Source organism: Ochotona princeps, chromosome 5 (genome assembly GCF_030435755.1).
Source record: "Ochotona princeps isolate mOchPri1 chromosome 5, mOchPri1.hap1, whole genome shotgun sequence".
NCBI lineage: Eukaryota > Metazoa > Chordata > Mammalia > Lagomorpha > Ochotonidae > Ochotona > Ochotona princeps.
This window is the reverse complement of record NC_080836.1, coordinates 53,496,092-53,520,403: the sequence shown is the minus strand read 5'-3', so window position 1 is coordinate 53,520,403 and position 24,312 is coordinate 53,496,092. Positions and strand designations below refer to the sequence as shown.

Here is a 24,312-nt window from a genome sequence, read left to right as displayed (position 1 = left end):
TTAAGAAGCAGGGGATGATATGTGTATGTGCAGTAAAATGATTACGTGACTAATTTTTATTTTAACACCAAGAATTCCGCCTCACTCAACACGACACTTGGTTAAGTTTCCATCTGGTGCCATTGGCCAGCAAGAATGCTCTCCATCTTTTTTTTTTTTTTCCACTAAGTGGGAGCAGGCTGGAGACCCAGGGGCTACGAGGGCTGGGAAATGAGATGGCTCTGGCTGTGACTCCGACAGCTCCCAGTGTGCGAGAGGAAAATCCTCCCCTAGCCTCGGAGGGGGTGTCTCCCCCAATACCAGCTCCCTCCCCCCGGGCTCGTGGGGCGGGTCTCGTTCGCTCAGTGGCGGCCGGCGGTGGCGGCCGCAGCAGCAGCCCCGGGGCTCGGCCCGGCAACGCAGGGAAGCCGCAGCTCCGAGGCCCTGGGGGGATCGCGCCGAGGCGGCCGCCGGAGGAATGGAGACAACGCTGAGCAGAGCCGGAGCCACCGGGGACCGAGCTCCTCCCCAGCCCGGCTGCCCCCCAACTGGCTCGGAGCGCCGGCGAGGTGGACGAGGCCTGTGCCCGGGGCCTGGCAGCGGCAGCCGGCGAGCGAGGCGGGCCCAGCGGGGTAACTGGCGAGCCGTAGCTGCTCTCGGGAACCGACGCCGCCACGGCCGCTTATTGTCTCTCCCCTTCCACCGGCGTGGGGGGGGGAAACAGGAAGCGCGCCGCTTGGCCGGGCGACAGACGAGCGGTCAGGCCAATGAGGACAACCGATGAGGAACGTGGCGGCGAATGATCGCGGAGAAGAGGGGCGGAACTTCCGGGCGGGCTGTCACCCTCTTCCCCCCTTTTGGGCTGGAGGCTCCACCTTTTGTGTTTCCCGCACAGTCAATCAAAATAGGAAAAAAAAAAAAAATCCCCGGACCGCTCCGGCCGTGTCCGCCGCCGCTTCCCGCATCCTCTCCCGCCGCCGCCGCCTTCGCTCCTCACCATGTGTAAGGCGGCGGGGAGCCCCGCCTGAGGTGCCCTAAACACACTATGACCGGTACGTAGAGCCGAGAGCGAGCGAGCACCCCCGGCTGCCGCCGCCGGCCCCGTGGTGTGTCCCGAGTGTCTGCGAGGCAGAAAGCCGCACTCCCCTCCGCCTGTCTTCCGCTCCCCGCCAGCCGCCGTCCAGCCCGCCAGCGCCCGCCCCGCAGCCCCGCGGGCGGCCCCCGGGAACGGGCGGGCGGCGGGCGGCCCGCCGGGAGCGCATCCCCCTGGTGTGCGGGCGCGGGCGGCGGGGCGGGCGCTGTGCGAGAGCAGCGAGCGGCGCGAAGGGAAAGGGGAGGAGAGGAGAGGGGGCAGGGGCAGCGCGGGGAGGAGGAGGAGGAGGAGGAGGAGGAGGAGGGCTGCAGCCGCGGCGGGCGGGGGCAGCACGGGAGGGGAGGAGGGAGCCGCCGCCGCCGCCGCCGCCGGGGCCGCTGGGGGAGGGGAAGGGCCTGGGCCCGGGCGCTCCGAGTCAACTGGGCCGCGGCCCGCGGGCCCCCCTCCCTCTCCGCCCCCCGCCTTCCCCGCGCTGTGCCTGCAGCTCCCGAAAAGCCCGTGAAACAAGAGGAAATGGCTGCCCTGGACGTGGACGGCGGCGGCGGCGGCCACGGCCACGGCCACGGCGAGTATCTGCAGCAGCAGCAGCAGCAGCCCGGGAACGGCGGCGCAGCGGCGGCGGCGGCAGCGGCGGCGGCCCAGGTGAGGAGCGGCGGAGCCCGGCCCGGCTCCCCCCGTCGCGCCGCTTTCTCCTCCCCTCGCCTCTCCCCTCCCTCCGCGCCTCTCCCCTCCCCTCGGCTCCCCTCCCCCGCCCCGGGAGCTGCCCGCCCGAGGCGCCAACGCTCCGACCCCGCCCGCGCTCCCCCGCCCGCCTGCCCGCCCGCCCGCCGCCTTTGTGTGTGTGCGTGTGTGTGTGTGTGTTGAGTGTGTTGTGAGTGTGTGCGCGCGCGCCAGCGAGGGTGCGCGCCCTCCCCGGGTGGGTTGCGGGCGCCAGGTGGAGGCCCCGGCGTGCAGCCCGCCCAAAAACCGGGGCCCGGTGAGCGTGCGAGCGGGCCGGGGGCCGTGGGGGCGGCGAGGCCGGGGCGGGCGGCGGGCGGCGGGCGCGGGGGGCCGGCCCCGAGCAGCGAACCCGCACTTCCTGTGCGAGCGGCCGCCGGGCCCTAACCGCCACCCCCTCCTGCCCTGTCTCCCTCTCGGAACCCGCCCCTCGGGGGTAGGACACTCAGCCGTCACCGCTCGCTCTGCTGGCCGCTACCTGCAGCAAGATAGGGCCGCCATCGCCGGGCGACGACGAGGAGGAGGCGGCCGCCGCCGGGGCCCCCGCCGCCGCCGGAGCGGTAAGTCCCGCGCGCGGCCCGGCGCCGCCCGCCCTCCCCGCGGTGCCCGCCGGCCCCGGCCTGCCCTGGGCGCTCCCCGACCCCGCGTGGAGCCCCGGCGCGGCCCGGCTCCCTGCACGGTGGCCCCGCGGCCCCGCGCTCCGAACTGGCCACAAAATGAAGGCGGGGAGGGCGGGGGTGGAGGAGGACTCCAAAATGGATGTTGGAGCGGTTCGTCTCGGCGCCGCCAGCCCCGCGCCGCCGGCGGGCACAGCCGAGCGGCCCTAGATCCCATCACCGCAGGCGCGGGCTGTGGCACCTCTGGGGCCCGGAGCTCTGCGCTTCGCCCCCTCTCCTGGAGCTTACTACATCTGACTGATAGAAGTCGTAAACCGTGAAGAAGAATGAACTTTCCTTGAGCTGTTCTTTTCTGTGTAGGAGTGCACGCTCCTTGAGTGCTTTCGTAATGACCGCTCAAAATGGTTGGGTTTGGGTTGTTTTGTACACTGCTGCTTAGCTTCTCGGTCGTTTTCCCCAGGTAGTGTTGCGTGAACGAGGTACTTAGTGACTGCTGGAATGAGCCTGGTGACTTAGGTGGTTCTTTAAGCTTCAGGAACTGAATGGGTGTCAGCGTTAGGAACCCAAGTAGGTGTCAGGAATTGCATTTACCCGCGTGTTACTTAGAGTGGGATTTGTTTGGCCTAACTGGCATTTTCATTTTGTTGTGGTTGCTGTAGGATGTGGTGGGATTCTTTTTGTGGTGTTTTCAGTGTCTGGGCCTGGGACGCGGGGTAGGGGATGGGGTAGAAGTTGGCCATATTTTGAGGGCTTAATTCACAATTATCTGGTAACAGTTTTTACACAGTTGTGAATTTTACGTTTGGACTGTTACCATTGCTGTAGTTGAACAAGTTCATGTGTTCACCTATTGAAATAATGGGAGCCCTGTCTGGATGTGGCTTCTAGGCATTGGGATTTTCAATTGGTAGCAGACACTTCAGGCCTTAAACTTCTTGAGCTATTGTTCAGCCACCATTAAGCTACATTGCTGGTAAATGTAATTTTAGTGCTTTGAATTACACTGTAGGGGATGTGAGTAGTTTTAACGTCTTAGTTCTCCTTTTGTAAACATTAAAATACCAAAGCATAAATTTGTGAGAAGCACCGTTAATTAACGAACAAACTTAGTAAACATTTGTAAAGAACTATATGCCTCCATTCCCAAAGTGCCAAAACAAATTGGCTTTTTATCTTAATAAGCCTCTGCATAAAGTCAAATTGCAAGTCAGATTATTTCTGTTGGTCTTCTGTTAATATATTGAGTAGAAGGAACTTTTCTTGTAAATGTGATTTGCCAAGTTTGGGCATCAGTTTACAGCTGGGACCTGGAGAAGCAAAGAAGGAAGTCACAGGTCAGAGCGTGAGCATGTGCGTCCGTGTGGGTCTCAGGTGAGGCTCAGATACTGTGTGCATCCTTAGCCAGCTGTGCTCATACACTTGTTCTGAACTTTCCGTGCCTCCCAGTCCCTTTTCTAAATTACCAGATCAGTGCTGCTGGCAGCAGGTTTCCTGCTAGGTGAGCATGAACTAAAGTCAGATAAATCTGAGATTTAACAGATACCTCATAATTTGACAGTCATAAAAAAATGGAAATACAGTGTTGCCAGGAACATCCCCAGAATGCATTTGTGTTTGGTACCTGTGCCTAAGACTGCACTTTGAGTAAAACCAGTAGACTGGCTTGGGTAAGTGTGCTTTAGCAGACAGAAAATGGATTTCAGATGGTTTCCCCCTGCCCCTAGTACATCTAGAAAGTGGGAATAAATTAGGTGGGTTCCTGAGTATTTTTTTATTCTCATTTAGAAATGTGCCTAGAAGATACTCTGACTCAGATTTGTGGGGGACCCTGAGAGGTCTGCAGGCAGCTGCCTACTTGCTTTTGTGTGTATGTGTGTCTTGACAATTTGGACAGAAGTAGCTTTAGATTTAGGGATAAGTTGGAGTAGACCTGAGAGTTCCTTTGTATTCTTCAGCCAGCTTCCCCTAATGTGTAGATAACTGATCCGTTTGTTAAAGCCAGGGAATTGATGATGTAGTACTACCTAAAGCAACTATGAACTTGATTAGGCTTTCACCAGTTTTTCCATTAATGCTAATTTCTGCTCTGGGATCCAGTCCAGGATGCCACATTGCATATCGTATTGTGTTTAAAAGTCAGGTGGAAATATCCACATACAGTTTAACATTATGCCAGTTTACTTTGATATTTTAAGATTCAGAGGGCCTTGAAAAAGACAGTTAACTGCTCTGAAGATTTGCCTTAAAAGTCATTTTGAATTTAGAATTTGCTATTTAGGAAGATCCCAGTCAAGGGCATTTGGATACTTTCAAACAGTGCTGTCACAAAGCAAGTCTCCAAAGTTGTGGAATCAATTTAATAAACCAGGAAATAAAGCAAAAAATAGACTTTATACATGTATTGATTTGTCCAATTTACATGTGTGAATTTGTGGATTATTAATTCCTTTTTTACTTTAGCAGAATAAACTGAAAAGTAAATATCATGATAAGTCATTTCCTGATCTTTGGTTTGAGATGTGAATTTCACATTTAATTACCTTAACACATAAATGTTGGTGAGCTAAAAAAGCATGAGTTCACAGCTTACTTGAAGAAAAGATTTTTTTTTTTGCCATTACACTGTCATTGTAACTGATTTATTAAAAGCTTTTATTTCTGTTAATGTTCTTTGAAAATGTTAAGAAACTTGTATTTGCCCGAGAATGGTTCTTAGTTTGTTTCAGGTATGTCTTCTGACTTCTGTAAAATTGTTTGTGGGAACTGAGAAGAGTTAATCCCTTCCGAGTGGTAGGCAATGAGCAGTGTGGATTTGTTCATTTTCCCCTCCTGCAGGTATCAGCTCAGAAGCTCTCCCCTTCCCTCTTCCTCTGAAATCCCCATCCCGGTTACACTGGTTTATACTGGAGCGTGCCCTTGTAATGAGCTCTGCTGTAGCAAAATCACTGCAGATACCAACCCCCCTGAAGCCACTCCCCCTTTTCTCACTGTAGCTTGTGATTCTTTATTTATGTGTAGGGGCAGTCTTGGAGTGCCTTCAGTTACAATTTTTTTCTGTGTTACCCAGTTCCATGTTCTATATAGTGTTTGCTGATTGTCCAGTTAAGTATACTAGTCACTGAAAAAAAGCAAACCACAAGCTGATTTTTCTTTTAGTTTGTAGTCCTAATATCTGGCACGTGTTGTGTTTTCGTGTCTCTTTTGCGCTGTCTTTGTAGTGCTTCCAGTGGCTTGGCATCAGACATTTTTATAACTTCTTTGGACTGAGAAATCCTGTAATCTATCCCTTTCCTGTTTGGTGTTTAGAATAAAATACTTATCTCTGTTATCTGTGTTGATGAAATTTTAAATGAATGGGTTTAGAAGGATTTTTAGTTTTCAGATTTTGAGGCTTATTCATGGTGGAATTATGGAAATTATGGAAATAAATAAATTGAAAGAGTTTTTCAGTGAAGGCTCCAGTACCTGAAAGTCAGTTTTATTGATCTGATTCCCATCATCTATTTCTGTTTTCCTGTCCTTGTCTTTGCAATATAAAGTAGAACACCTTTATTCGACATGCTGGTCTTATTTCTATCAGGAATTGTGCTGCTCTCAGATGGGTGGTTTTCAGTTAGTCATCATACTTGGGATTACATAGAACTTTATAAAAGCCGGGCTTTTATCTTGGTTCTTGTGACCCTGTGAGGTACTAACTCTTGTTAACCTAAGAACTCATGTCTTGTTTTAAATCGTATACAATTTCACACTTGTAATAGCTGGGACTAGAACTCAAGTCTGAGGTCTCTCTCCTTTCTTCCTTTCTACTGTAATACACTCTTCTCCCCCAGCACTGTTTTAGTTTAAATCATTAAAGTGTAGTATTTTGGTTCACTTTTTTTTCCCCTTCATTTAAAAAATGAGCAGTATTTTTGACTGCAGATTTATTACGTGCAAATATTTCTGGGCTTGCTTTTTCTTTTCTTTTTTGAAGACCGTTTACTTATTTGAGAGTTAGGAGAGGAGACAGTGATCTTTCATCTGTTGGTTCACTCCTGAAATGTCTGCAATAGCAAGGGCTGGGCCAGGCTGAAGCCAGGGCTTTGGGTGTTCCTCTGGGCCCAGGGAGCCAAGCCCTTGGGCTGTTCTCCGCTGCTCTCTTAGGCTCATCAGCAGGAAGCTGGGTGGGAAGTAGATCATGAGCCAGGGCTGCAGCTGGTGTCCAGCTGGGGAGCAGGCGCTGCAGGTGATAGGCATTGGCATTACCTGGCAGCGCCGGGAATGCTGGTCCCAGGCTTTTTTTACTTAAATTTCTTGTGGTTGCTTTTTTCCCCCTTAGTTTTTTTGTTTAATTAGCAGTTTTAATATATGTATTAGCACTTTTTAAAACTAGCACTTTTAATATATATATATTTACCTTAGGTTTATTCAGAAAAGTTGAGAATATATCATTTTGTCTTATGTTTAGTGGTTTTCTTTGGACTCTTGGCCTCCATTGCTTGGGTTACTGTTACCTGGCTTTTTGAGATGGGGCAGCTTGGGCAGTGTTTACTCAAGCTTGTCATTTGGATCGTATTGATTTTCAGGGAGTTTCTTGACCACTGTGCACTCGTGGTTGAATATGTGCATTTATTACTGTTAAGTGAAGTAATTAGGTACTTGTTTTTTTGACAAGACGGAGTTGAAGAGTATGACTTTCATGTTGGGTACTTGATTTTAAAATTTAAGTTGAATGAATTTAAGTGTTTGTATTTGCAAGACAGATTACTGTTTTAGTTCCATCCTAGAGATTTGTACAGGGTTCACAGTTTATCTGCTTTTCATCTTTTTCTGCCTTTGCTTTAGTTTCTTTCACTGGGCCTAAGTTGATAAAGCACAGATGTGATTGCACCACTTGTTATAAACCTTTTATGGCTTTCATTTACTATCTGTAGGATAAAGTCCAAACAATTCAGCAGGATCTATGAAGCCATTTACAGGCCTTGATAAAAACGTCTAGTCTGTTCCTGGTTACTTTTCTTAATGAATATGAACTTTTTCTGGACCTCTTTAACACCATACTCTATGTTATCCTTTAGGGACTTTGTCTGTGATTTTGATGGTCACTGTACCTTTACTAGTGCCTCTACTTCCCAGCAAGCCATCATGAGATCTCATTAGTTCAGCTGTCTCTTCTACATGCCCAGTTAGTGTACCAGTCATGTGGCTGGTCTGGGCCACTTTTCTTACTATGTTAGCATGAATGTGTGTCAGCGTGGATAGATTGAACCATTTGATGACAGAGTTTGTGTATCATGAGAGGTTGCACATACATGGCTTATTTCCTGTTTGAGTATTAAGCTGGGCTTCATCAGTTGTAAAAACACATTTCCAACTAGACATGAAAATTATAAAGTGAGGTTTTTTAAAGAAACTTAAGATCTTTTGGTTCTGTGATATTTGCATTAAAATGTATGAGATGGTTTATGTTAGGAGAGCAGTATTTGTCCTAGTCTTTTTTTACAGTCATAGATTCCCGTTGAAACCCTACATTTTCCTCCACTCTTGCCCAAATCATGTCTTCTCAAAGTGTTGGTATGCCGTAAAGCCCAGTCATCAATCCTAGATTGACAGCGCTCGACTAGATATGTTTTCATTGGTGATACCTGTGAGGTTGTAGAAAATGATAAGTAAACTGGGAAATGGACTAGAGATAGTGTACAAGCTTTTCATTACCATAACAAAATAGCAGAGGAAGACCACTTTATAAAGGGAAGAGGTTTATTTGGGGCCAGGGTTCAGAGATGTGTGAGGGATAGGAACCTTGTCAGCTAATAGCCTTCTTGCTGGCAGAGTTCTGTGTGTCTGTGTCTCTCCTCATGAAGCCATCAGGGTTCAGTCATGTGGACTGCATCCCAGTGACCTGATTTAATCTGACTTTACAAAGACCTCCATCTCTAAACACTACAACTGGATTGGGTGTCTACCCTCTTAATAACAGAGACATGAGACTTCGGGAATTAAATTTCCACATGAGTTTTTTGAAACAACGTTGTTTTCAGACCATGACACTTAACTTTATTTTGATAAATTTGATCAATTATGTTGTGTTGTACTCTCCTTGTTTTTACCCCTGGCGTTAGGAGGGACAAGTAGTTTATAGTATTTAAGGCCATATGTTAGGCTTAGCCTAGTTTTAAATCTTGGCCATTTGGTATGTGATTTCTATCCTTCACTCTTCATTGTTAAATAGTAATAATAATTAACACTTATCCTCATGGGATTGTCTTGTCTTGGCACATTAAAGCTCAAATGTTAGACTCTGTTGTTACTATTCCCTTAAAAAGATCTACTTTGGACATTGACAGGCAGGATTTTACTGCTTTTTTGCTTTCCACATGGGGATTTTTCCTATCTTGCTTAATCCATAAATATGAGGATGATATGTGAGATTCTAGCAGGTCACAGAATGGAGGTGTGTGCCTGGTATCCTGCTGCGAAGTTAAAATAGAGCCCTAGGTGAAGCCGTGATATGTATCCTCCAGCATTCAGAGAAACACCTTTCAGATGGACTTGCTTTGCCATGTGGTTTCAGAGTGATAACCTTCTCTTGTAAAGTTTTTTCTAAGTTTTCAAATACTTTTTCTAGTAATTTATGGGAAAAGTAAGTTTGTTGACTTACTCATGGAATAACTCTAGCTGTGAGTTTAATGTAGAATATATTGGTGCTTTAGTTATTTAATCAAAGCTTAATAAAGCAGTAATGTAAAAGTCCTCTTAATTTGGATGATTTGCTAACATTGTATGAATATTCCTTTTTGGGGGGCACAGATGGCAATGTACCTGATTTGGTTATGTGTTTGTAGTAGTAATATACTTTTAAAAGCTCCAGTAATTGAGATAAGTTTGGTTTGAACTATTCATAACCTTTTCTAGCCACCTTCACTGATTCGGTGGGGTGGGGATAAAGTAGAGGGATTAAAGATTATAGTTGAAAGAACATAGATGAGAGATGAGAAGATTAATTTGTAGTTGTGTGAGAAAAAATATTCTGAGATTTTTTTTTTACAATGTTCAAATGGTTGGTCTGTGTTTGCAGTAATAAAAGTGACATGATGATTACTGCTTGTGTATTTGAATTCTGTTGTATTGCTAAAGGTAACTTTGTTTTCAGGTAGTAGGATTTATATCAGTTTGTAGAGCCTTGAGTTTTCACTTAAATATACCTCCAACATATCACAACTTTTTTTTTCTTTTATCCAGACAGGTGATTTGGCTTCTACACAGTTAGGAGGAGCACCAAATCGATGGGAGGTTTTGTCAGCCACACCTACAACTATAAAAGATGAAGCTGGTAATCTAGTGCAGATTCCAAGTGCTGCTACTTCGAGTGGGCAGTATGTCCTTCCCCTTCAGAATTTGCAGAATCAACAAATATTTTCAGTTGCACCAGGATCAGATTCATCAAATGGTACCGTGTCCAATGTTCAGTATCAAGTAATACCACAGATTCAGTCCACAGATGGTCAGCAGGTCCAGATTGGTTTCACAGGCTCTTCAGATAATGGGGGTATAAATCAAGAAAGCAGTCAAATTCAGATCATTCCTGGCTCTAATCAGACCTTACTTGCCTCTGGAACGCCTCCTGCTAATATCCAGAATCTCATACCACAGACTGGTCAAGTCCAGGTTCAGGGAGTTGCAATTGGTGGTTCTTCTTTTCCTGGCCAAACCCAAGTAGTTGCTAATGTGCCTCTCGGTCTGCCAGGAAATATTACCTTTGTACCAATCAATAGTGTTGATCTAGATTCTTTGGGACTCTCGGGCAGTTCTCAGACAATGACTGCAGGCATCAATGCCGATGGACATTTGATAAACACAGGACAAGCTATGGATAGTTCAGACAATTCAGAAAGGACTGGTGAACGGGTTTCTCCTGATATTAATGAAACTAACACTGATACAGATTTATTTGTGCCAACGTCCTCTTCATCACAGTTGCCTGTTACGATAGATAGTACAGGTATATTACAACAAAACACAAATAGCTTGACTACTTCTAGTGGGCAAGTTCATTCTTCAGATCTTCAGGGAAATTATATCCAGTCGCCTGTTTCTGAAGAGACACAGGCTCAGAATATTCAGGTTTCTACGGCACAGCCTGTTGTACAACATCTGCAACTTCAAGAGTCTCAGCAGCCAACCAGTCAAGCCCAAATTGTGCAAGGTATTACACCACAGACAATCCATGGTGTGCAAGCCAGTGGTCAGAATATATCACAACAAGCTTTGCAAAATCTTCAGTTGCAGCTGAATCCTGGGACCTTTTTAATTCAGGCACAGACAGTGACCCCTTCTGGACAGATAACTTGGCAGACATTTCAAGTACAAGGAGTCCAGAACTTGCAGAATTTGCAAATACAGAATACTGCTGCCCAACAGATAACTTTGACGCCTGTTCAGACACTCACGCTTGGTCAAGTTGCAGCAGGCGGAGCCTTGACTTCAACTCCAGTTAGTCTGAGCACTGGTCAGTTGCCAAATCTACAGACAGTTACAGTAAACTCTATAGATTCTACTGGGATTCAGCTGCATTCAGGAGAGAATGCTGACAGTCCCGCAGGTGAGTCTGAAGTTATGTCATACGCTAAATAAATTTAGAATAATACACATGGAAACATTGAATTTTAGGGGTTTTAAGATCAGTAGCTGGCTCTTGCTAAAGATCATGATATGTTTTTCTGTGTTCTATAAAAGTATAGAGTTATCTTCAAAATGGTTCACCTTTGAAAGTTTGTAGTATTGGAAATTGAGAATCCATTTTTCTTTATACCAACAATGATGCTTATAGTTTTTCCTTAAAATTGTTTTTGTTTTGACTTCTATGCTCATTGGTATCATCAAGCATTATAAAATGTTTGTTTGGCAGGTAGAATGTCTTTGTTGGCCTTGGTTGTGATGTGGGTTGTTGGTTTATGCTTTATGTGTTTGCTTGGGAGCCAGGGTGGCACAGTGAAAACCTGATGCGTGGAGTCAAGACGGTTCAGCCACTAGCTAGCTTGCTGTGTGGCTGTGGTCAAGTTGCTTTTCTCTTGCAAACTTGCTTTCCTCATTGTATAAGATGTGAGTGTAAGACTGGGTAATATAGGGTGCTTTCTAGACCAGAGGTGGGGGTAGGAAATTTTTGTTTTGCCAAGGGCTGTTTTGGTGTGTATAACATCACTCATGGGTCATACAAAATTATCAGCTTAAAAATTAGGTGGGTATAGATTCATTGTATTTTGAGCCTTGCCTGCATTTGTCCTGGCAGGGCTAGAACAGATGATTTTTCTGGGTCTTAAACAGCCTATGGCAGGTCCTGCCATCCCTTCATCATGTTCCCTCTCCTATACCCACCCCTCCGAATAGTTGTCTTTTTTTGTGATATTGGGCATTAAGTTTAGCCATGCTAGAGATAACTATTGATAGTATGGGTAGTAACTTCAGAAATCTACTCATGTGATGTTGTGCAAGATTCACATAAAACAGTTGGAAAACGAGCTATTCTTGTAATGTTATTTATCTAAGATAATATTTCATTCAATGTTTCATTATGCAGCAAATCCCGAATTTAATACTCTTACTTTTCTACTTTGTACTTGAGTTTCTGTGGAATTATTGTGTTAACAGCTTTCTACTGAGTCAGTGATTCCAAACTCTGATATCGCAATGATGGAAATAACTCCAGTCACCATTTAGAGATGGCCTTTGTTTTGAGAAATTTCATGGTATATGCATATAAAATTGAAATTATGTAGAGCCTCAGATCTGTATTTGGAAATCTCTGATTTTGCATTTGTGCCTTGTGAAGCTGTGGTTCAGAGGAGCAGTTCTCGAAGTTTGATCTGTGGACCTGTGAGAGGGCCCCAGAGGTCTCTCCTGTCCAACTACTCTTCATAACACTAAGAAAACATTAGATACTTTCCCTATGTTGACACTTAACAGTTAAAGAAAATTTTCAGTTTCAATGAAAAATGACTTTTATGAACCAGTAAATATATTTTTTAAAGTTTCATCCTGAGTGGTGCATGTCTTTTTGAAATAATAGTTTATGGGATATAACTCACATACCATAAAATTCATCCCTTAGAGAATACAATTCAGTGGTTTTTAATATAGTTACAGACTTTTCTAGCCCTCAGTACTCTAACTTTAGAGCATTTGTGTCACTCCAGAAAGCAGAAGCACCAGGCACTTGTTAGCAGTGACTCCCCACTCCTCCCTGTGCTGCGCCTCTGGCAGCTATTCAGGCATCTATTTTTGTGTCCTTAGGTCGGCTTTATGTGTGTTTGCTTGTTACTTCATATGAATGTAAATGTATGTGACATTGCCTTTAGGGTCTGGCTTCTTTGATTTGGTAAAATGTTTTCAAGGTTCATGTGTATAGTAGCAGGTGTGAGAACTTCATTTCTTTACTGATGAATAATATTTTGTTGTGTGGCTATTTACTACATTTATTTACCTGTGGATAGACATCTGGCTTGTTTATACTTTTTTTGCAGTTATGAATAATGCTCTTATGAACATTTGTGCAGAGTTTTGTGTAACACATTTTCTTTTGAAGGCTGTATCTGGCAGTGGATTGCTGGGTTGTATGCTAACTCTGTTGAATTTCCTAAATAACTGCCAGACTATTTCCAGAGTACTCGCCCTTCTGTGATCTCAGTGGCAATGTGTAAGGGTTCCAGTTCCTCTGTCTCCCCACTGTTGCTTGTTCTTCACCATCTTTTTTTTTTTACTGTTACTGTTCTCTAGGAGTGAAGTGATATCTCATTGTGGCTTTGATCTGCAGTTCCTGCTGCATGTCTTTATCATTTTCTTGGTGATGAAATGCGAAGTATACTTTAATATAACTTCTGTTGCCTACCAAGATAAGATAGTTGTCTTTGAAAAAAAGTGTTTTTACTCCTTGTTGTGCAGTTGTGTCAGTTGCAAGCAAAACTAGATGGTGTTTTCACGAACGTTTTTACTTGAAAGAATGACGAACTGTAGTTTTTTGAGCCTCATTAAGTGACAGGTATTTCCTCAATAAAATGAGGTGAGCCTGTCACATGCAGTCACAGTATTTGCTGTCAGTGATAAAATTTGGACTTTCCAATGAGAAATTGAGTTTTTCGAAAAACTTTCTTTATCTGAAAGGCAGAACAAGAGAGAAATACCTTTCATGTTCTGGTTCACTCCCCAAATAGCAGCAACAGCAGGTCTAGGGCAGGCTGAGACCAGGACCTGGGAATTCCATCCTGGTCTCCCACGTGGGCGGCAGGGACCCAAATATTGGGTCATCTCATATTGCCTTAGTAGGGAGCTAAATTGGAAGTAAGCAGTTGGGACTTGAACTATCAGTGTGATATTGAATGCTGTTGTCTTAAGTGGTGACTTAATCCTGTGCCTTGATGCCAGCTCCTAAAATTAGAATTTGGGGAGGTGAGCTGGTGATACTAATAAGTAGGATTTTCTTGATGTTGTGTCAATGCTTCCAAGATGTATATGGAAACTCAGTTAACAGTATTTTCAGTTTACCAGCCCATAATGTTCCCAGACCACGCAAGGGTAGAAGATTAAATCAGTGTGTGAGACTTCTAAAGAGTTTACTGATATGGTTCAGAAGCTGCAGTTGATGCTTGTGTCCTTATGGTACTGTTTCGAGCGCCATCTGCTCCACTTCTGATCCAACTCCCTGCCAAGGTGCCTGGGAAAGCAGCAGCTGGTGAGCGAAGTGCTCTGCCCCCACGTGGGCTCTGCCACCGTGTGGGCGACCCAGATGGAGCTTCTGCTTTGACTTGGCTGTTGGTGCTGTTGGAGGAGTAGACCAGCGAATGGAGACACCCTCTGTCTCTCCCTCTTTCTCTTTGTGCAACTCTCTCAAATAAATAAGTAAATCAGTCTTTTAAAAAAATTCAGCAGTTGTCAAATTTGGAGTACTATGAAAGAATAACCTTAACTGACTAAAATGCCAGGTTATTTCTTTTTTAGCATACGAATCCTAGTGAGACAGCATAATTCTTTATGTGTTTCAATGTAAGTCATATATTGCAAGAAACGGAATGTAGAAACACATCTTGATACTCTGTAGATGGCTTAGTCTTGATATTATAGATTTGTAAAAATGTGAAATATTACTTTTTTATCAAACCTGTATTGTTTTGGAAAATGAGTTTTTAATGTTAATTGATGTTAATCTGTAAGGTATTTATTTTAGAATTACTCAAATTTTATAATTTCTGATATGACAAATAATCCCATAGTATGTTATACACACAAATATGTGTGGCCTACATGAACAATAAGCATTACTGTGGGCTTCAGTAATATTATTTATTTATTCTTTAAAATATATTTTTATTTTGAATTTTGAATTATGTGGTACAATTTCGTATAGGCTGGGATTCTCCCCCAAATTCCCCCGACAGATTTTCCCCATTTTACTACAATGGTGTAGTCCTTCATAAGGAATCATAATTCTGTCAGTCTCTTACTTAAGTGTACCCCGACATTGCTGGTACAGACAGTGTCAGACAGTCCGGCATCCCATTGTCTACACATGTCCGACAGTTTCATTGGGAGTCCATCTTCGTCTGAAAGCAGGGATGCATGTTCCGTTATTCCCCCACGTATGGATATGATAGTTGTTGTTGTGGATGTTCTAACTCATACCATTTGTTGACCTTGTTTCATAGCTTCACAGTTATGGAAATGTATAATGTGGGAGTATTGGGGTCTATTATATGCACTAATATTTAAATGTTTCAAAGGAGTCCTGAGGTAAAAAAATTTGAAGAATCGTTTTTGAATCAATTTTTTAAGATTTTGTTTATTTATTTTTATTGGAAGGATAGATATACAGAGAGGAGGAAGCTCTTTCGTCCGATGGTTCATTCCCCGAGTGACTGCAACGGCTGGAGCTGAGCCAGTCTGAAGCCAGGTGCCAGGAACCCTATGGGTCTCCCACATGGGTGCAGGGTCATCAACTGCTTTCCCAGGCCATAAGCAGGGAGCTGGATGGGAAGCAGGGCCACCGGGATTAGAACCGGCACCCATATGGGATCCCGGTGTGTGCAAGGCGAGGACCAGGCCTGAATCAGTTTTTAATTTAAGTCAATATCATATTATGGAGTGGTATACTAAGTTTTGTGGACTTGGTAAAAAGCAATGAGTACTTCAGTAATTTATTTTCAAAGCTGAATAAATCTGAAATATAGAAGGACTGAATTAAATACAAAACGGGGTTTTTCTTTGGACTGATAATTTAGTTTATTGAAATAAGAACTAAGAAGGGAAATACAAAGGAGTAATCCAAAAAGGCCATTAAATTTGAATTTGGTTCCAGTTTTAAAGCAACCAGGAAAGAATTTGAGAAAGTAAGTTAGTACAGTATGTGTTTAGTAAGAAAAACTAGGAAGTTTCCATTTTGTAGCTATTATGAAGACTTCTTTCTTGGTCTTTTTATTGACAAGAATGATCTTTTTTTCCCCAGGAAGACTTATTTATTTTAAAGGCAGATTAACAGAAAAAGGGAGGCATAGAAATTTTTCATCCACTGTTCATTGCACAGATGGCCACGGTGATTGGGTCAGGACCAGGCTGAAGGCAGGAGTCAGAAACTCTGTCTGGGTCTAGCATGTGGGCGACGGGCCCAAACACTCATGCCATCTTCTCTTGCTTTCCCAGGCACTTTAATAGAAAGCTGGACCAAAAGTAGAGCAATTGGGAATTGAATTGGCTCTTCTATATGGAATTTCTTGCTGGAGCTAACAGTGTTGGCCCATAAACATACATTTTTATTTATTTCTCACCCGAAGAATCAGTTAAAAGCTGTCTGTGTTGGGCCCATGACAGCCTAGTGGCTAAATCCTCACCTTATATCTGCTGGGATCCCATTTGGGCACCAGTTCATATCTCAGCTGCTCTTCTTCTCAACCAGCTCCCTGCTTGTGGCCTGGGAAAGCAGTAGAGGACGGCCCAAGATCTTGGGACCCTGTGCCTGTCTGGGAGACCTGGAAGAAGCTCCTGGCTTTGAATCAGCTCAACTTCAGCTGTTGTGGCCACTTGGAGAGTGAACCAGTGGACGGATGTTTCTGTATCTCCTTATTCCTGTAAATATGCCCTTCCAATAAAAATAAATCTTAAAAAAAAACCTATTTGTGTTAAGTGTAGCATGCATAGATAAATGCTTGAAACTCTGACATTGTTTGGACTTTAATTTTTGGTAAGTTTGAATTGAACAGTTTTCTAAAATACAGGAGAAAACTTTTTTAACCAGGGCTTTGGAATTTGTCTTGTTTTTGTTTTTGAACCTCCCCTGTAGGGAGGGGATTGTGGCTGCTGTTTTCGCTATGCTGGTATCCCATATTACTTTGCCAGTCTCATGTTGGAGTGCTGGTTCAAATCCTGTTACTCCATTTCTGATCCACCTTTCTAAGAAAGCAGTGGAAAATGGTCCTAGTGCTTGACCCTGGCCAAGTACTCCTCCCCATGGGAGGCCTGAAGGGAGCTGCACACTCCTGTCGTGCCTTCCCCAGGCCTCTGGCCGCCATTCATCAGATGAAGCACTGGATGGGATAGCTCTGTCTTGCAAGGAAAACAATTAATAAACTAATTAATATCTTTTTTTTCCTCTTAAAGCTTCACTTTAGCAGAAATGACTTCTCTCACCAGCATGTTTTAAGTTTTGGTTTTTTCTTGAAGGGATAGGATACTTTTACTCTGAGGAGTCAATCCCCAGCTTTTCTGGAAATATGGCCCATTTGAGCACCAACCTTCTGAAATTTCTTTACATTTCTGACCCACTGGGAGATGCATGCTATTTATGAGAACTCCTTTGGAGTCTTTGTTTTGTTTGTCATTGCTTTGTATTTGAACCTGCGTGGGAAGGAACAGAGTATGCATCTTCTTGACATCTTCTTTAGACAGAAAATTTCTCCTCCAATTTTAAGATCTAGTCTCCTAAATCTTGGTCGGCTACCAGATTTTGTTGTACGTAAATATAGTTTTACCCCTCAAGATTGGGCATATTTAAAATTCATTCAGGTATTTGAAATAGGAATGAAAAAATTTTTTTAACAGAACTGGGATGTCTGGTGGTATTCTCCATTTTATGATTTTTTTTTAAAAAGATATATTTATTTTTATTGGAAAGGCAGATATACAGAGAGAAGAAGAGACAGAGAGGAAGATCTTCCGTCTGCTGATTCACCCCCTAAATTACTGCAACAGCTGTAGCTGAGCCAATCTGAAGCCAGGAGCCTGGAGTCTCTGCTGGGTCTCCCATGTGGGTGCAGGGAGCTGGATGGGAAGCAGGGACACTGGGATTAGAATCAGTGCGCATATGGGATCCTGGCACATTCAGGGCGACGACTTTAGCTGCTAGGCTACCACGCTGTTCCCAGGAATGAAATTTATAGAACGCATTACTTCTTTGAAACAAACTGCCTAATGTTGAGAATTCCCCATTATCCACGTAAAACTGGATAGTAGTTGACTAGTGGGTATCTGTACTAATGTTTTTAATTAGAGTAGAAGCAGTGCACAAAAAGGTTAAAAACCATTTGTTTTTATTGGAAAGGTAGATTTACAGATAGGAGAATAATAGAGAGCAACCTTCCTGCCACTGCTTCACTATGCAAATGACCCCAGTGGCCAGGCTGGACTGCTCTGAAGCCTGGAGCCTGGAGCCTCTGGGTCTCCCATGTGGTGCAGGGTCCCAAGACTTTAGGCCATGTGTTGCTGTTTTCCGAAGCTGTTAGCAGGGAGCCGGATCAGAAGTGGAAGCAGCCGAAACTTGAACCAGTGTCTGTATGGATGCTGGCAGTGTAGGCAGAGGTGTAGGTTGCCACTGCACTGACCCCATAAACTTTGGAAAGTTTTGAATTTTGGCATAGTTTGATTTATGTGTCAAAAAGATCGTCCTGGCAGTTGCCTGAGGCAGAGGGAGCCTAAAGCTGACAGTGATCTGGGCTAGAAGGGATACAGAATTTGGCTTCTCTAGTAATAAGGAAATCTGGGGAGAGTGGGGTAAAGAGGGAATTAAGAATTCTGTTTTGATTATGTTAAAATGTGAAATGCCTTTTAGATACCCAACTGGATGGTTCAAGTTAATTGTTGTGTATCAAATGTTGGTGGTCTGGTTGGGCCAGAGATTGATACGTACATAGGTATGACCAAATGAAATCATTCGAGTCTTAGCTTGTAATAGTACTGTTAGCAGTTAGAAATATTTTAAGGGGCTTTAAAAAATATTACCCCCCCCTTAAGAGTATTGAAATATGACCTGGTAGTTGGAGGGAAGTACTTTGACTGAGAGAGTGTTTTTCTAGCAATATCTCAAAAGAAGGGAGTTGCTGATAAGGGGAAGAAGGTATAACAAAGTCTAAAAAAATTTTTTTAGATTTACTTTATTTTTATTAGAAATATAGAGAAGAGGAGAGAGAGAAAGATTTTCATCCATTGATTCACTCCCCAAGTGACCGCAATGGCCAGAGCTGTGCCAATCCAAAGCCAGGAGCTCAGAACCTCTTCCAGGTCTCCCATGCGGATGTAGGGTCCCAAGGCTTTGGGCAGTCCTCGACTGCTTTCCCAGGCCACAAGCAGGGAGCTGGATAGGAAGCAGGACTGCTGGGATTAGAACCAGCACCCATATGGGATGCTGGCATGTGCAAGGCAAGGACTGTAGCTGCTAGGCTACTGCACTGGGCCCTATAACAAAGTTTTTGCAAAGTTTTAAAAGTGAAATGCAAGACACAGGTAAGTGGAAGGATAATGATGTTGTCATGGGAAATACACAGGGTAGAGCTTTATAGATGAAGATAAGTTGGTTGAGAGATACTTCTAGGCATTGAATGTTTCTCATTTCCCTTTGTGATAAGCAGCCTGAATGGGCAGGTATTAGAAATTTGAAAAGGAAGATGGTGTATGAAATGAGAATCTGAGAGTTGGAAAGTGAAATGTAGAATTGCAACAGTCCTGGATACCCACTTCAATCATTAGCACGGCTGTTTTGACTCCCATAACCTTTACCTGCTGGCGTGTGTGTGCAGTGTTAATTCTTCTTTGTTCCCTTGGAAAATCCCATTTTTAAAATTGTCTCTGCTATATTTTTGTGATCTACTCTCTATTCTCATTCCCCCTTTCAGAAATTAGTTTATTTCATAGATTCAGTATAGTTCATAGAATTGTAAGAATACAGTGATACTTTTCATTTTATTCAAAAGGCAGAGTCCATTTTCATGTTGTTAATCTGGTTTTGACTGGCTCCCTAGGCCATTGTTAAACCTCTGATGTGTTTTCCATATATTGGATCTTTCCCCTTACCAGTACATTAAAATTTTAAAAAATGAATTACTTCTTCAGCAAGTAGGTATCTAGCACAAAGTGTAAGGTCAGAGATATGGAAGACTAATGCCTCTTCCTTCCGTGTTGTGATCCTTCGCTTCCTTTGCTTAGTTTACCTGTTGTTGCTGTGTTTTTATGTGTAGGATATCTGTGGTGTAAAGATGCAACTACAAATATTGCCATCCTGTATATTCTCTGCCATTCCCTGAAATTGTACCATTTTAATATTCTATTTAATTTGAGAAGTTTTAAATTGGATACCTTGATATAATAAGTATACAGCAGTCTTTTTCCACAAATTTTGTAAAAATTATTTTCATTGGAAAGGCAGATTTACAGAGAGACAGAGAAGTAAAAAAAGATTATTAAAGGCAAAGAGAGAGTGTGAGTGAGAGAGTGAGTGAGCTTTCTCTTCCATTTGTTATGTTCGCTTTCCAAATGACTGCCAACAGCTGGGACTGGGCTGGGTTGATGTCAGAAACTTACAGCTTCATCTGGGTCTCCTACAGACTTTACAGGGGACTAACTGCTTGGGCTTTTGGTTCAGAATTAAAGCAGCCAGGACCCATACAGGAGGCTGGTATTGCAGATGGCAGCTTAACCCGCTGGGTCCCAATGCTGGCCCCAGCAATCTCATTCTTACCAATGACAATAACATTATTGAACAAATGTCTTGTAATTTGTTGGGAAGATCCTTACTGATATGTATTTATTTTAAAGATTTATTTACTTGAAAAGACAGAGCTACAGAGATAGCTTTCATCTGCTGGGGAACTCCAGCAATGGCCACAGTGGCCATGGTTGGACCAGCCTGAAGGCAGAAGCCTGGAACTCTGTGTAGGTCTCCTAAATGGGTGCAGGATCCCAAGCACTTATGCCATCTTCTGCTACCTTTTCCGGCCCATTAGCAGGGAGCTGACTTGCAGGTGGAGCAGCTGGGACTTCACTGGTGCCCAAATGGAATGCTGACTTTGCAGGTGGCAGTTTATTAATCCACTAAACCGCAATGCTGGCTCTAACTGATGTGTATTTATTTTCCGTCTTAAGATCATGTGGTGAATATATTTGCACAGATATATAGTATACATCCTGTTTTTATTGTAATTCATCAGTTCTGATTCCTAGGTTAGAGGACACAGGAATTTTTAATTCTGGAAAATACTAGAAATTGTTCCAGTATTTTCTTTATGTCACTCATTTTTCCTAAACACAGAACTTGTTACTGTTTTCTGTAAAATGTTACTGGGAGCCGGTGTTGGACCTAGTGGTTCAGATTCTGGATGAGGTGCCTGTATCCAGTGTGGTGTGCCTCGGTTTGATGCCTGACTCCAGCTCTTTCCTGCTGCAGACCCTGGGAGGCGGTGATGTTGGCTCTGATGATTGAGTTCTTGCTACACATGAGGGAACTCTGAATTGAGTTCCAAGTTCCCAGCTTTGGTCCAGCCCCGTTGTGGGCATTTGGGAAGTGATATCTCTCTCTCTCTCTCTCTCTCTTTATCTCTATCTCTATATGTCAGTAAATTGATATATCAATATGCATCTATCAAACAAATAAAAATTACCCCTCCCCAAATAAACCTAAAATAGAACCCTGAGACGGCTTCACTGACTGTCAGTGCCTTTGGTATATAGAGAGCTTTTCTTGTGTGTCACATACTGGAAATGCAGTGATGAATGTGATCATGCCTGCGTTGGTTACTGATGAATTTCTCTATCTCTCCACTGTTGATACTTTGGGCCTAGTGGTTCTTGGTCCTGAGGTGTGTCCTCTGCTCTACAGGAGGTTTACCTTAGCTCTACCTCCAGTTGTCACAGTAAAAAATGCCCCTGCCCCTGGAAGACTAAATCTTCCCTTTGCCCGTTAACAGCTGCGGGGTTAGGCAAGCATACAGGTACTTTAATGTAATGTGTTGGTCAGTGTAGTGATATTGAGCCACAGCACAGAAAATAGAGTATCCTTCAGGTTGACATAACCCTAAAGTTCAGCTTACATGTGGCCTTATCCTGTGACTTTTCTTGCCTCCTTTGAATTACAGTTTAATATTACTTGCTTTTTTTTTTTTTTTTTAGTGTGCTCTGATACGTGATGCTGCTGGCTTCATCCTGTGTCACAACACATGCCCTGTGTGTTAACTTTTTTTAAACATTTATTTTTATTGGAAAGGCGGATATACATAGAGGAGGAGAGACAGAGAGGAAGATCTTTCATCCGATGATTCACTCGCCAAGTGAGCCACAACAGCCAGAGCTGCACCAATCCAAAGCCATGAACCTGGAACCTCCTCCAGGTCTCCCACGTGGGTGCAGGAACCCAAGGCTTTGGGCCGTCCTTGACCGCTTTCCCAGGCCACAAGCAGGGAGCTGGATGGGAAGTGGAGCTGCCGGGATTAGAACCGGTGCCCATATGGGATCCTGGTGTGTTCAGGGCGAGGACTTTAGCGGCTAGGCCACGCTGGGCCCAATATTACTTGCTTTCTTTGTTTTGTAGTATATATAGTTAACAATGTTTGTCTTTTTGGATTCAAAATCATTTTTTACCTTTTTTGAGAATGCATAAATAAATATCAGTAATAGGTACAGAAAATTTGGATGGTAATGTGTCTTGTAAATTTTACTATTTGCTTTGTTCAGATGTGTTAGGTACATAGTATTCATTTTATGCCATTGCCATTTGTGTAATTATGTTAAATTTGTAGTCTTTAAAAGATCCTTGACTTACAGAACCATGTTATACAAACTAACCTATAAATTGATTGGGGAAGGAGGAGGAAAGGAGCAAAATAGATAGCTCTCAGCCTTTTTATGAGGGAATTTAGTAGGCGAATTAAATGATATACCCATAGCTGCTTTCAGTACAACAGATTTCATGTATTTATATTAAGAATAACAAGATGAGAGATTTAAAAGTGTCAGTTCTCTGCAAGTAATTCATAACAAAGTGTATAACGTGGAGGAACTTCTGAGTTGTAGAGGAACAGAATTGTCAGATGTTATTGAAGCTGGGTGAGGGGTGCGTTGGGGTTTGTTGCACTGTTCTGCTTTTGCTTGTTATTTGAGATTTTTTTAAAAAATGCTTTTGAAATTATTTGAGCTGTTTGTTTTTGATGAATGAAAAGTTTGTTTTGCTAGACATTTTAAAAACTAAAATTAACATACAAGTAAGATTGGACCTTACTTTTGTGTACACATCTTGATGTGTGGGTTAGTGAGGCTTGTTCACAGTAGCAGTCCGAGCAGGGTGTGAGTGCTTGGGCTCCCTAGTGGGCAAAGTATTTTTGGTTCTGTGAAGGCCCTGTTTAGACTGTGTTCCTGCTTAATCTTCCCATATTATGAAGAATCCTTTGGATAAACTTGAAGGGGCTAAATTACAGTGCAATGATCTTGTTTTTTTTTTTTTTTCTTGGCTATGAAGGATAAAGCCATGTACATTTTTGTAAATGCTTTGGTGCTTGGATTTTGGCAGCTTTACTTGGCAAAGTAAAGGCTCAAGAACTTGAGATGGGACGAACATTTCTCAGAGTGAACCTCTGTCTGATCAAATAAGTGAAGTTTGTGTGTGCTCCTGTTCTTGAGCTTACTGATTTGTTGGGTGCACTTGAGCAGACACAGTGATCAACAGTACACACCCATGTAAGTGGAAGTGTAAGTCCGTGTAAATGGGAACAGAGGCAGTCCATACAGGACTCAGGTGCATAACTGAACATGACCTCAAAAATAAATTGTAAGGTGTTAGATACAGTATATTAAAGTTTCTGAGGAATCTTGTAGAAAATAAGCTTGACAGGTTAAGCAAGGAAACAGTATCCTTTTTCTTGATTGTACTTTGTTCAGACTAGCATTTCCCTTGGTTAATTGTGAAGCACTACTTGGAGAAATGCTGTAATAATAAAGGTAGAAGTTTGGGCTGTTTGCTATCTTGTGGCTGATAGGGCATATGTATTTGAGAAAATATACGAAGAATGCTGCTGGGCAAAGGATTTTCCTATTTTTTTAAGTTGACTTAAGAAACCCTTCAAAGTTTTTGAACAAGAATATATCAGTACTTGAAATAGGTGCTCGGGCCCAGCACAGTGGCATAGCAGCTAAAGCCCTCACCTTGAACGTGTCAGGACCCCATATGGGCGCCGGTTCTAATCCCGGCAGCCCCGCTTCCCATCCAGCTCCCTCCTGCTTGTGGCTTGGGAAAGCACAATAGGACAGCCCAAAGCCTTGGGACCCTGCACCCACGTGGGAGACCTGGAGGAAGTTCCTGGCTCCTGGCTTTGGATTGGCGTAGCTCTGGCTGTTGTGGCCGCTTGGGGAGTGAATCAATGGGACGGAGGATCTTTCTCTGTCTCTCCTCGTCTCTGTATATCTGACTTTGCAATTAAAAATGAAACAAATCTTTAAATAATAATAATAGTAATAGGTGCTCATCTCAGTAATAGGTTAGAATGAGGCAAGCCAGATGTTAAAGAAGGTAGGAGGCCATTTCAGTGAAAGAAAGATGAAGTAGAGAAAGGAAGAATTCTATACATCTTAAATGATTAGTTTATAGGATTGGTGACCAGCCATTGGGAACAAGTGACATGAATCCGTTGC

The 24,312-nt window shown here is 43.6% G+C and overlaps 1 protein-coding gene across 1 annotated transcript in view; it reads left to right on the top strand.

Annotated features, from left to right (window-relative positions):
- The first annotated feature begins 491 nt into the window (after nt 1-491).
- Nucleotides 492-24,312, top strand: part of SP3 (Sp3 transcription factor) — a 48,810-nt gene continuing 24,989 nt past the window's right edge. Inside the window, exons 1-4 of the mRNA XM_058664649.1 lie at nt 492-1,031; nt 1,557-1,714; nt 2,230-2,349; nt 9,628-10,987. Coding sequence (XP_058520632.1) covers nt 1,025-1,031; nt 1,557-1,714; nt 2,230-2,349; nt 9,628-10,987 — 1,645 coding nt within the window. The 5' untranslated portion in view covers nt 492-1,024. The remainder of the gene's footprint in view (nt 1,032-1,556; nt 1,715-2,229; nt 2,350-9,627; nt 10,988-24,312) is intronic.